The sequence below is a fragment of the Gadus morhua genome, chromosome 2 (assembly GCF_902167405.1).
Source record: "Gadus morhua chromosome 2, gadMor3.0, whole genome shotgun sequence".
Taxonomy (NCBI): Eukaryota; Metazoa; Chordata; class Actinopteri; order Gadiformes; family Gadidae; genus Gadus; species Gadus morhua.
In genome coordinates, this window is record NC_044049.1 from 16,809,769 (window position 1) to 16,822,568 (window position 12,800).

The 12,800-nt window shown below is 42.1% G+C and overlaps 1 protein-coding gene across 1 annotated transcript; it reads right to left on the minus strand.

The window, feature by feature from the left end:
• Positions 1–9,725: 9,725 nt before the first annotated feature.
• Positions 9,726–12,103, minus strand: LOC115534859 (keratin, type I cytoskeletal 13). Its single transcript, XM_030346142.1, has 6 exons — positions 11,636–12,103; positions 11,392–11,474; positions 11,043–11,199; positions 10,743–10,904; positions 10,386–10,511; positions 9,726–10,073 (listed from the first exon to the last, which is right to left on the minus strand). Exons 1-6 carry the CDS (start codon positions 12,023–12,025, stop codon positions 9,798–9,800), a joined length of 1,194 nt encoding a protein of 397 aa, XP_030202002.1. The 5' UTR covers positions 12,026–12,103; the 3' UTR covers positions 9,726–9,797.
• Positions 12,104–12,800: the final 697 nt, after the last annotated feature.

A 12,800-nucleotide genomic window follows, 5' to 3' on the forward strand; every position in this document is an offset into this window, starting at 1 on the left:
CTGAGAAAGCAGAAAGAGACGAAGAAAAGGAGACCAGGTGAGGATAAAAAAAAGTGTGAGAAAATAGAGTTGGAAGGAGTTGGGTGGTAAAATATGTGACTGCATATAAGAAAAAACATGAATGTTTATTTACCAAAAGCCCATCCTTCCTAATTAATGTTAAGGAAGAGAGAGAATTGTTAGTTTTTAGATAGAAGAAGAAACTACCACACGTTATTCACTGGAACGAAAGCGACCTGGAATAATGTCTATTATACACTCTGAATGACCTATGATGTATAGGGCTTGTACGTTGGACGTCACAATGACATCCATTTTGAAGCACAAGAGCATGGTGATGCAGTCGTATCGATGCAATCGTAATGATAACCTCATACTTAAGAATCCATCCATCATACCATTGCAGAGACAATGACACATATTCAAAGCAAAGCCGAGCGCGTCGATTTCTGACGAACGGTCAGTGACTTCGGCTTCAGTTTCTGACGCAAAAGGGTACCCTTGCGCTTCTTTTTTCGACGCATGGGGTTTCCAACTCCTTACAATGTAACAACTTCACGGGGGAGCCGATGGCTGCACATAGAGACGCTATGAGCATTCATCCCATTGGCTAACGGAGGACCTTGCGCTTCTTTTTTCGACGCAGGGGGTTTTCCACTCATTACAATGTAATCCCTCCACGGCAATATATGAAGCTATGAGCATTCATCCCATTGGCTAACGGAAGAGCCGATGGCTGCACATTGAGACGCTATGAGCATTCATCCCATTGGCTAACGCAGGACCATGTGCTTCTTTTTTCGACGCAGGGGGTTTTCCACTCATTGCAATGTGATCACTCCACGGCAATGTATGAAGCTATGAGCATTCATTCATCCCATTGGCTAACGGAAGACCCGATGTCTGCACATTAGCGGCGATTTTACAGTGAAATCTGTGACATTCCTCAACACAACTACTACCAACGTGTCCTTGTTAATTACAAAACATGTATGGGTTAAGTTTATGGGCATCAGTTGTCCTGTTTTGTGTTTTGATTGAGAGAAACAATCGTTTTTTTGATCAGTGTTGGGTAGCTGAGGTCGTTGCTCTGTCAGTTGTCAAAAAAAGCGCACGGACGTGGCCTCTATAGCAACGAATGTGCAGACATCGGGTCTTCCGTTAGCCAATGGGATGAATGAATGCTCATAGCTTCATACATTGCCGTGGAGTGATCACATTGCAATGAGTGGAAAACCCCCTGCGTCGAAAAAAGAAGCACATGGTCCTGCGTTAGCCAATGGGATGAATGCTCATAGCGTCTCTATGTGCAGCCATCGGCTCTTCCGTTAGCCAATGGGATGAATGCTCATAGCTTCATATATTGCCGTGGAGGGATTACATTGTAATGAGTGGAAAACCCCCTGCGTCGAAAAAAGAAGCGCAAGGTCCTCCGTTAGCCAATGGGATGAATGCTCATAGCGTCTCTATGTGCAGCCATCGGCTCCCCCGTGAAGTTGTTACATTGTAAGGAGTTGAAAACCCCATGCGTCGAAAAAAGAAGCGCAAGGGTACCCTTTTGCGTCAGAAACTGAAGCCAAAGTCACTGACCGTTCGTCAGAAATCGACGCGCTCGGAGTGAGAATGTGTTGTTCTAACAGTATATCCACTCAATTTATGCAAATCTTTTTCCACAATCATCATGCCAATGTGAAAACCAGTTTACACGCCCCAGCCCTTCCTCTTCACCCAATTCCTCAATTTAAAGCTTTCTTTATCTTTGTTAAGGAACAATGTCGCCATTGTTGTATTGAAGTCTTCCTGAGGTGATGGCTTTTTCTGAGTAAGAACATGAAACACCAAAACAGGCTGAGCTATATGACCACAAACTTTAGTTAGCATCAGTATGGTTAGTTAGTATTTATCAAAAGAGGATTAATGGACTTTCGTTTGGTCATTATGAGATGGCTCAGTACAAAGTGACTTCCAGAGCACACATATTAATGTTTTTAATAAGCAGCTGGGGGGGTTTGGTCCTTTAGGGAATCCTACAGGTGGTGGGAGGTTGCGGTTTGAACACAGACCCCTCTACTGGATGGTTTAGGGGGAAGGATGTGCTGGTGCTAAATTTTGCCAAGGGATTTGTAGCAGTTGGAAATGTATCTCCTGACCTTTTATTTGTTTCAACATGATCAAGAAAATGACAGGACTCCGGGGCACCATGCCAAAGAGTTCATTGTTTGTAAATGTCAAGATAGAAAGGTGAATGTCATAATTGCATTCATTCCACCACTTCAGGTGTGACCACAAAAGGTCGAGTTCTACTTCTTTTCAGGACACACACACACACACACACACACACACACACACACACACACACACACACACACACACACACACACACACACACACACACACACACACACACACACACACACACACACACACACACACACACCAGCAATGTGTAATATGGGGTGAGGGCTAGGGTTCAAGGGCACAAGTTGTTTGTTACTTTTATTCATTTTATTCTACATAATGCACATGCACAAACCAGTCCATAACACATATTTTTGACTTCATGTAACTAAATCTGTCTCTGAGTTCAGTTTACTTCTACTTTAAAGCAGGCCACTCGATTGACATTTACCTAGCCACACCACCTTCAAATAATCGTACTACGAACCAAAACCCAAAGTATGATATGAACATACCGTCAAAGAAGTATATTTGCATTGCAATTATAACCAAAAGTACTGAATAAAAACAACATTATTTGTCTAAGTTATGCCTATGTGTCCGCCCATCATACGCCATATTGAGAGGACGCAAGAAAGTTGTAGTACTGTAAAAATCCTAAATCAACTTGAATAAACCGTAACCTAGGCTAATAAATACTTTGTTGCAAAGTTCTTGCATGGGAAGAGCTGTGGCTGTTTCAAACAACAATTCCTAACAATCATGTCATGACAAAACATTTCAAGATTCAGTACTGAACAATGAGGAAAAATCTTTATAGGCCTAGTAACATTAGGCCTGAAATCATGACGTACAAGCCCTAAACATCATAGTTAATTTACACTGGATAATGGACATTGTTCAAGGTCGCTTTCATTCCAACCAAAAACTGCATTGTGTTTTTTTTTGTTTTTCACACATTTGTTTTTCACACGAGCAGATTGTACGAAGCCCCTAGGGTAATTATATATTTTTTTAAGGGAAATTTTAAAGGGGACATATTATACCACCAGGTTAGGAGTGAGTGTGAGTGTGATTAGCCTTACAAGCCATATGACATAGTGGGCGTGTCCACCTAGATCTGTGCAGGATAGATGAGCAACCTTTACTTCAGTCCACTGGGTAGGCTAGTAGACTGATCTATCAAACACAGATCTAAGTGGACACGCCCATTATGATGTCATATGGGGCAGATTTTTTCGGAATGGCTTGTAAAGCTAATCACACTCACACCTGGTGGTATAATATGTCCCATTTAAATCTACTTTTGGTTCCCTCCCCCCAAAAAATACGGAACCTGCGCGTGACTGAAGCTGCCCCCAGCTGCCCTGGATATGACAAAAGCAGCATTGTATACAATTAGTGCAATTATATGCCCAAAGCAGCATGTGTAATTTAATTCTACCTAGGTATCTCTCTAGGTCGTCCTCGGACGAGCCCTCCAGCGGTGCTTCCAATCCTCTCGATCCTCCATGCATCTGGCTAGTTCGCTATTGCTTTCTGCTCCCACGTCTTTCAGAAGTAGGCCCTATCTCCACGTATGTTGGTGTGGGACGTCCTCTTGATCGATGCCCGTGTGTTGGTTACCATAGCACCAGCCTGCTTGCTGGAAGCTCTGGCAATGACCGGCCAGTCTCATTCTCCTGACTGCTACCTTCTTCTTAGGTATGGTAGTATTATATGGGTGTTATAAATATGGGTGAAAAAAAAGAGATAAGTTGGCTAGCTGTACTGCCTCTTATTCATGCTTCAGCATTTACATCATGTGATGTCATTAACCTGTCGTCTGCAATTATATATATAAAGACCAATAATTAGCAAATTGTGCTCTTGCAAGAGCTTCTGCAACAAATGCCTGTCTGTCGTTTATTTTTTCTTACAAAAAATAAGCAATGGCAATCTGCTCTCAGTTCCTTCTATTTTATCTGAACTATAGTTCTTTGCAAATAATTCACCAAATTTGAAATAAGGCCACCACCACATATTGGTAGGTTTGAAAGTTGGTGGACTTTGGGTGCAGAACAAACGCTGGCCATGTTCCAAAGACTCTGTGGGCTCTTTGAATTTTTTTTCAGCAAAAATCCAAACTAGCCTCATCTTGTTGCTTCTCCTTCAATCCGAAGATTATACTGACACTGTGCCAGGAAGACATTTAGCAAAAGCTAGATTGTCGATTCCTTTGAACTCTTCATCATGAATAAGTCCTATGCACACTTTGCGAGCTAATCCAAGCTGTTGAAAAAAAGCAAACAACGCACACTATCACTGTACATGCTAAGTCAAATGACAGTTACAGTACATAGGCCTACAGCATGAATCTATTGTATCTATGAATAAAATTACTTGTAATTAAAAAATATACGGAGGAACGCCGTAGGCCACCGTAGCCCCCAGAGGCCGCTGTCGTAACGTACTAGCACCTGTTAGAAACTGCAGCTGTATAGTGTAAGGGCTTAGATTCGTAAGGCATGCCCAGACTCATTTGGTGAAGTGGGGCGAGAGTTGAGAGTTGCAGAAAATATAGGACCCTACTTCAAGAAATGAAAGGAATGGCAGACATTGATCAACAATAATAATTTGGTGTTACAAATATGTTCCACAAACTATCCATAAACGTTAGCGGATCGGGTGGCCGCACCCATTTTTCGGTGGGTATGTCGTTTTGTACCTGTATTGTAAAAATGAGGCAATGATTTATTTTTTTCATTATCCAGCCCGTCATTGTCTCACCAGCAAGAAAATAAATAATGAGGGTAGTATGAGTAGTATCAGTACAACATCAATAAAGACCTGCTGTAACGGAGAATCAACTCAAGGATTTATGTATGTTGTGTTTAACAAGAATAATACTAATACAAATTGCAAACAAAATGTTTTGCGAGCAACTGCATGAGTATAATTTACATATGCATACATTGATACATAAACATTAACGTTTTAGATTCATGCATTGCAGACTATACATTTAAATGTGCAGATGTGACATGGGCATTTAGCATACCTGGGGGTTATTTGCGCCGCCTACAGGCCAACAGTGTGTATATGTGAAGAGACGTCGCAGTGTTGTCCCGCTGCAGGTAGATGGCAGTCTGATAACGGCAAACAAACAGTGCAGACCTTGTCTCGGGCTGTCTTACCTCTGCCAAAGTGCCATTTGATGATGTTAATTAATTTGCATGGCACTTCAAAACATATAAGAAAGAAAACAATGTCTTTAAACGTTGATATGTTTAAGACCTTGGATGATACTGCAGGGATGAACTATAATAGAAAAGTGTTTCCTCTGCCAAGCAGTTTAACATTTTCCCGGGTGGGGGATATGATATCTGAAACACTTATGAGACGGCATGCGCCGTTGAATTATAAGATATCAACGGTGCATGCCAATCAGCCAAATGGGGTGTGGTAAAGGGCGTGGCACACAAAAAGGTGCATCATTTATTTTAGATTAGCATGAACCAGCAACAAATAATCCTGAACGTTTTTTCAAGGGTTCAAAATGAATTTTAATTGACCTCCCCCACCCCATGCAAACTTCCTGTTTTCTTGAAAATCTCCAAAGGAGACCATGTGGATTGTCAGACTCAGAGCAGCCAATCAGCTCCCTCCAGGCCAGGTTAATTTCTATCAAACTGATTCCTTGGCGGAGTTCTGTGCTCAATTTAGCAACTTTTGCTGTTGTTTAAAGGGGCGTCCAGGGTCCTGGGGATAACGAGACGACTCCTTACGCATGTTCCTGAGAGCGACCGTTTATGTGCAATGCATTTCTAAAAGTTCCTCTTTTTAATCTGATAAAAAACAGTCAGAACTTAGTTAGATCCGTTGAAGTTTGAACGCCTTTATTTATTGTAGCCTATCAACTACTATCCTTTTGCTTTTATTTATGAGAAGCAAATTGCATTGCTACTGGAAGGCACACTTGCCTTTATCTAGAGATGGTTTACCAGTAGACAACGTTTAAAACTGAGCAATGTCGGTGCAAACAGACGGTTACAACGTCAATCAATAGTAAAGTATGTGATATGGTGGTTGATTCTTTTATTTTGAGTAAAACTTTCATGTTCCGCCATGTTCATGCGCATCACTAGTAAAACATACACCAACTTGGCAACTTTCCGATGACGCGAAAATATTTTTTACCCATAATCTCCAGTGATGTGAACGCGCCATAACTAAGCGATCACATGCACCTACCTACGAAAGCCAAAGGCAATCACTTGAGAAAATAACTAAATAAATTTTAATGAACAAGTTAATTATCAGTATTCTGAGATATGTTTTCAAATATCTTTTTTTCTGAATTAATGAGATAGCCAATATCCAAAGAGAATCTCTCAATCGCTCAACAGCTTTATTTTATAAAAGCAAACATGTCCTGCCTGTTCAGTTTAATCCTGTTTTATTTTGGTTTATGTTAGAGACAATGGCCCTCTTTTATCAAACGAACGTTAATTAAATTAATTTAATAATAGATTCAATGTAAAATTTCTGTTATCCAGCTTAAAACATTTCACATATATGCTATTGTTTGCATTGCGTTAGAGTTATTTTATTCCGAATAAGGTGAAGAAAAAATGGTCCGACATGAAGCTTAGCACCAAAAAACGTGTTGCGGCTGTGAAGCGGGCCAAGCAAGAAACGGGAGGAGGCCGGTGCAGTGCGACTGCAGCGTAACTCACCGAGATGACTCTGACCATGTAGTGCGCCCTGATGTAGACGATGCCCAACGTTGCTATTTTGGAAAATAAAAGAATCGTGCGTGCCCCCAGGCCATCGGGCTACCATGTTCAGGATTGACATTCTGGCATCGCAAATAATCTGAACATTAACTGAATGGTAGCTTTTGCGGTTGATGTACGCGTAATCATTAATAGATGGTGGCTTCATACGCACATGGGTATACTCAACCGCACCAATCACATTTGGAAACCTAGCAATAGCATAAAAATCCTGTTTGATTCCAGTTTGCTGATCGTTATTATATGGGAATTTAATATAACGTTCGGAGAGGGACATTAGGCCTATAGCTGCCAAAACTGCTGGCATGGTTCGGCTAATACTTGGCTGGGAAATACCAGACCTGTCCCCGATCTCCCGCTGAAAGGTCCCGGTGGCCAAAAAAACCCCAAGGTAGAGCACACCTGCACTGGCACAGGTATTGCGTTTGATCGCCTAGTTTCTCGCCTTAACTGTGGCTCCAAAGCATTGCATAGCTCCATCAGGAGATGCCTTGGGAGACGAAAAAAAAACAACTCAAGAGCCATTCATCGCTCTCCATAAAAAAAATCGGCGCGGTCTCGAAAAACTCAAGAGACTCAACCACCTATTTGGCAAAGCTCCGGTTTATATAGACAGCTGAATAAACATTTCACCTGTCACATTCTAATTATTTTCATAGCTATACTGTTTTTAATTAGGCCTGACTTTAATTGTTTGAACGGCTGGGCTAATTCCAATTTATTTAGTAATTAATACAGATGTGCAACATAGGCTACTTGTGCTGCACTATTCATCAGTGAAATACCCGTATGTTGCGCCAAAAAAACTTGCGTACACAAGCTCAGACCTGACTTGAGATTTCATCGCAGCCTGCGCTCACGTTCAAATTGAAAAATGCCAAGCTCAACGTTGAAATGAGTGAACGTCCATTTTCCGCACGTTTTCTGTCGCACGCTCGTTTGATAAATGAGGGCCATTTGGAGGTAGTATACTCTTGTACTTACATAATAGGCACATCAGGACGTTGTGGTTGTTCAGACGGAGAGCTCGTTCTGATCCTTGGGATTTTGAGGTAAAGCAGAGTAGAATTGATTTTCTCAAGTGAAAGGATTACGGTTCTGTACGAACCAAACTTGCAGCTATTGATTCTAAATGGTCTCACTTGTTGTTGTTGTTGTTGTTGTTGTTGTTGTTGTTGTTGCTGTTGTTGTTGCTCTGATGGCCAGTTGCTTGAGTGATTGGTGAAGAGGAAAGCTATTTTATGGGCCCATTTAAGGGAGGGTCGGTAAGGGTTGTACACAGGGAATAGTTGTCTGTTCTGTAATACTTGGCTAACGGTGTCGAGCAGGTCCTTCAAGGGTTGCTGTCGTTTGACCACCACCCCCCACACACACCTTTCAGTATCTTTAAGCAGTGTTCATCAGGAAATGTGTTGCGTATGCAACCCTGTATGCCCACCTACTTCTGCGTAGGCCTACAGTGCAAGGTTCATTCGATTCTTCTTGAGTCCTGGAACTACTCAAATTGTCGCCAACATATGTTGTGTAGCTTGGAATGTGTAACATGGGTAAAAAATATAGCTATCCTACATATACATATATATTTGGTCAGATTTTGAAAAAACTGTTATTATTTGTAATGTAACCGTTTGATACTATTTCACAATTAATAACATTTTTATAGAATAAAAGTCTTATATATCTGAAAAACCAATGTTTAGTCAAAATATATGTAGGCTATATTACATTTTTATGTCAGCAACCAACAAAGGGCTAATTTACTTAAGAAGTTGCTGACAACTTCACAACATTCAGTAAAAGAAAGAGAAAGTTCTACCAAATGTAGTAGATGTTGCATTTTGCAGTGAATTAAGTATGCACACTTCCACTTGTTCTGACAGTAGACCACAAACTGCTAGTTTGTTTTTAATTTCACACATATGCCATCTTGTCTCTTCGAATTTTGTTGAAGTCAACACATAGCCTTTTATCACAGGGATTGAGAATTTCAGTCGAAAATGTATATAGGTGTTCAAAAGGTACATCAGGGCACTATCTAAATGTTGCTTTAACACGTTACCCATGTAAGTGTGATTTTGTAGTATAGGGAGGACGGAATGTTTTGTCAAAATTATGAGAAAGAATTGTTCTATATGCGCAGAAGACAGTTTGGAGCATGTGAAAGAGTGGCGAGAGAGATTTCATGTTTTATGTTATGCTTTTAAAAGTTATGGAAAATGCAATATCTAAATCTTTATCATTGGAAAATGTAGATCGGAGAATGCAGACAGCACAGCCGATGACCATTTGTTACCACATTGTTTCCCAAGTTTTCCCTGGCCGGGTTCATTTATGACGTTCAGTTCAACAACTGCTATTTCTCGTTTATTCCAGTCAGGTAAGTTTTCATTGAGGGTTGTAATTTGTCGGTACAGCACAGTGAGCCCAGAATCCCTCCCATTACTACTCCAAGCCCTCCCGTCACTCCATCAATGACTCCTCTCTCTTGGATCGTCTATGCTTTGGTTCACCATTTATTTCTTGGCTCCTATTTGTTTTTATTATCGGCCATCCTCTTGTTTGTTTTACACAAATTCTTTAAATCCCAACATTTCCTCTACAATTTTTAAATGAGCAATTCTTGTCTGTTACTTTTCTCCAGTGCTTTTATTTATGCAGTTTCATGTGCCCCCTCATAACAAATCAATCAGCCAGTGATTTGTTTGGCACTTGGCAAAGTCGAAATATCATTGCAAGAACACACAAGATAACATATACAAAGGCAGTTCATGTCAGTTCTTCAGAAAAGTTTTATTTTTCAGATTTAACGGAACATCATTAAGGCACAAGTAAGTGTACAATTTATTTTACGACAACAGTAGTAGTGTAAGTTCTAGTTGTAGTAGTAGAAGTAGATTCAGACAGCTCTCCGTCCATCAGCCTCCTGTACTCAGCGATCTCCAGCTCCAGCCTGGTCTTGATGTCCAGCAGCATCTGGTACTGTTCTCCCTGGTTAGCCAGGCCGGCCCTCAGGTCACCCAGCTGTTCCTCCAGAGCCGTCACCTGTCTCTGGTAGCCTGCTAGCATGTTGCCATACCTGCCCTGTGTATCTCCCAGGTTGCTTCGCAGGGACGCAATCTTTTGGAGGAATGGGAGAAAAGACATAAGAATGCATGATGTTTTGATCCAATGTTCCTTGTCGCATCAACCAAAGAAATACCTTTACGTGCCATACATGTCATTAAGGAGCAGGTAGTCGGTAAGAAATCTTGCTCTCAGGGATCACTATAGGTAGCCTGCAGACTTGGAGTCAAAAGACCTGACCATTTATAGTTCAGAATATTCTTCCCTCTTTTGACATTGATTCTATTCTATCCCATTGTACACTAGACCGTTCTATACCATCTCACTCTGCTCTGAATAGTGATGCATGATGTCTCGGGATCTTACCATGCTGCTTTGGGATTGGAGCTCAATCTCCAGACTCTGCATGGAGCGTCGGATCTCGGTGAGCTCGCTCTTGGAAGACTCGACCGTCAAGGTGCTGGCAGAAACTTGGCTGTTGAGTTCGTTGGTCTGGAGATAAAAAAGATCATTAGAAACATTGTATCGAGAATTAAAGATATAATCGGAAAGAGTAGCCTCCTTTTGTAAAAACTAAGCATATTTGAAAGAAAAATAAATAATACCCCAAGGAATCAAAAGTCAAGACATACTGAATCAAAGAAAATCCTTTAACAAGTGATTGTGCACGGGCAACACGTGCAACCACCGGGTTTCAAGCATGACATGGTGCAGCCAGCCCACCTTGGTGAAGAACCAGGCCTCCAGCGCCTTGTGGTTCTTCTCTGTCACTCCCTCGTAGTGACTCCTAATCTCGGCCATGGCGACGGACAGGTCCGCCTGTGGTGCAGCATCCACCTCCACGTTCACCTGACCTCCCAACTGGGATCGAATAACCAGTAGCTCCTGGAAAAGCACAAACACACACAATCACACACACATCAACAAAAACAAGAACCAAAAGCTTGATTTCACTGTTAACTGACAATATGGCCCGCTCCACAATCATGTTAGGGTGTCTCTTTCGGTGTTGTTTTGCCTTACCTCCTCGTGTGTCTGCTTCATCTTGAAGAGCTCAAGTGTAAGCCCCTCAATGTCCTCCTGCAGGCTGCTCCTGTCTCTGGTCAGCTCAACCATAACCCCTTTGAGATTAGTAATGTCTGCCTCCACCATCTGATGCATAGCCAGCTCATTCTCATACCTGGACAATGAAATTAAAGCTGCTTAATGCGGATGTACACACTTTTGCTGATGATCAATGCAAGACACATATAGTCAATGATATACTGTATCTGTGTTTGAATGTCAGTTAGGTCATCAGCCTCAGCATGTGTTTTAGGACTTTATGTTGCATCATGTAAGAAGTCATGGAATAAACACAAGGTGAACTCACTTCATTTTGAAGTCATCTGCTGCAAGTTTGGCATTGTCAATAGATAGGAAGATACTAGAGTTTCCACGGGCGGAAAAGTTAATCTGAAAGAAGGGTTGAATAGAATGGAAAGTAGAGTCTTATTATTCAATGTTCAACAAAATATACACCTTATTTAGATAGTAACGTCCAGAGAACTTTAAATCCTTTGAATGGTGGAAATGACATTCAAGTCAGTAAAGCAAAAAAACGTATCAACGCTTACCTGGTACTGAATGTCTTTGATTGTTGCCTGGAAGCCAACCAAGTCGTGGGCCTCTGGCAACATCTTGGTCTCCATGAACCTCATGATGTTCAGCTCCAGCTCGTGGTTGGCCTTCTCGAGGATGCTCACCTTCTCCAGGTAGCTGGCCAGACGGTTGTTCAGGTTCTGCATGGTGGCCTTCTCGCTGATGGACTGGTTCATGGAGCCGGCCTGGTTGAACCCTGAGCCCTGACTGATGCGGACACCGAAGCCCCCTGCGCCGCCATACACACTGCCGCCACCGGCCCCGGAGGCCTGGGCACCAGACATGTCCGACGAGGAGGACATCATCCTGGAGCTCCTGATGGCTGAGCCAGAAGAGTAACCGCTGCGGCTAGAGAAGGAGGCCATTGAGTCAGTGGTTGTTTCTGAGCGGCTGCTGTGGTTGTTGTTGTTGCTCTGCTGGTCAGGGGCTTGAATGAGCTGCTGAAGAGGCAGCCTCTTATATGGGCCTTCTGAAGGGCCGATAGGTTTGTGATTTTCACAATAGTTGTTTGACCTAAAATGCTGCCCAGGGCAAGGAATGTGCCCTGGCCAGGGAAAGTGCCTCTGAAACCACCCCCCCCCCCCCACACACACACCTGGCAGCATTGTTTTAACTAGTCTGGTCACTCTAAGGGGCTGTGCCCTTTTAGTCCCTTACAGCTTGAGGCCATCCAAGCACACCTTCAACATTCTGCTGAATTACATCAGATTACTAGCGTACCTTTTACAGTAAAATAATGACGATGGTTTATGTTATAAATGTTAATTATTGGATGTTTAACATATCAGCAAGCTAATAGACTTGATTTAGAAATTATGGAGTTTCAACAATCGATCAAGGCCCACCAAGTTCGGGGTCCCGGCTCGCATGCGTGAAAACGACACATGAAGAACGAGACAGATTGACGAGACATTCAAATATTTGAGTAATCTGGCATGACACAGAGAATACAAAGACAACATGCATTTACCATTTCACTGATATTTAATAGTTTTATTGTACACTTGCTCACTAAGCCTCTGCACCACTCAAAGTCAGTGAATGAACAGCGAGTCAGCTACTCAGCGACTAGTGGGTCTGGGAGGAGTCGACTCGGAGAACGAACGAGACAAACGAGATGAACGAGAGAGAATAATCAGG

Coding starts and splice junctions, on each gene's coding strand:
- LOC115534859 (XM_030346142.1), bottom strand. CDS start 12,025: ATGGCCTCCTTCTCTAGCCGCAGCGGTTACTCTTCTGGCTCAGCCATC. Junction 11,200..11,391: donor GCAGATGACTTCAAAATGAA/GTGAGTTCACCT, acceptor TTCATTGTCCAG/GTATGAGAATGAGCTGGCTA. Junction 10,905..11,042: donor TGAAGCAGACACACGAGGAG/GTAAGGCAAAAC, acceptor GTGCTTTTCCAG/GAGCTACTGGTTATTCGATC.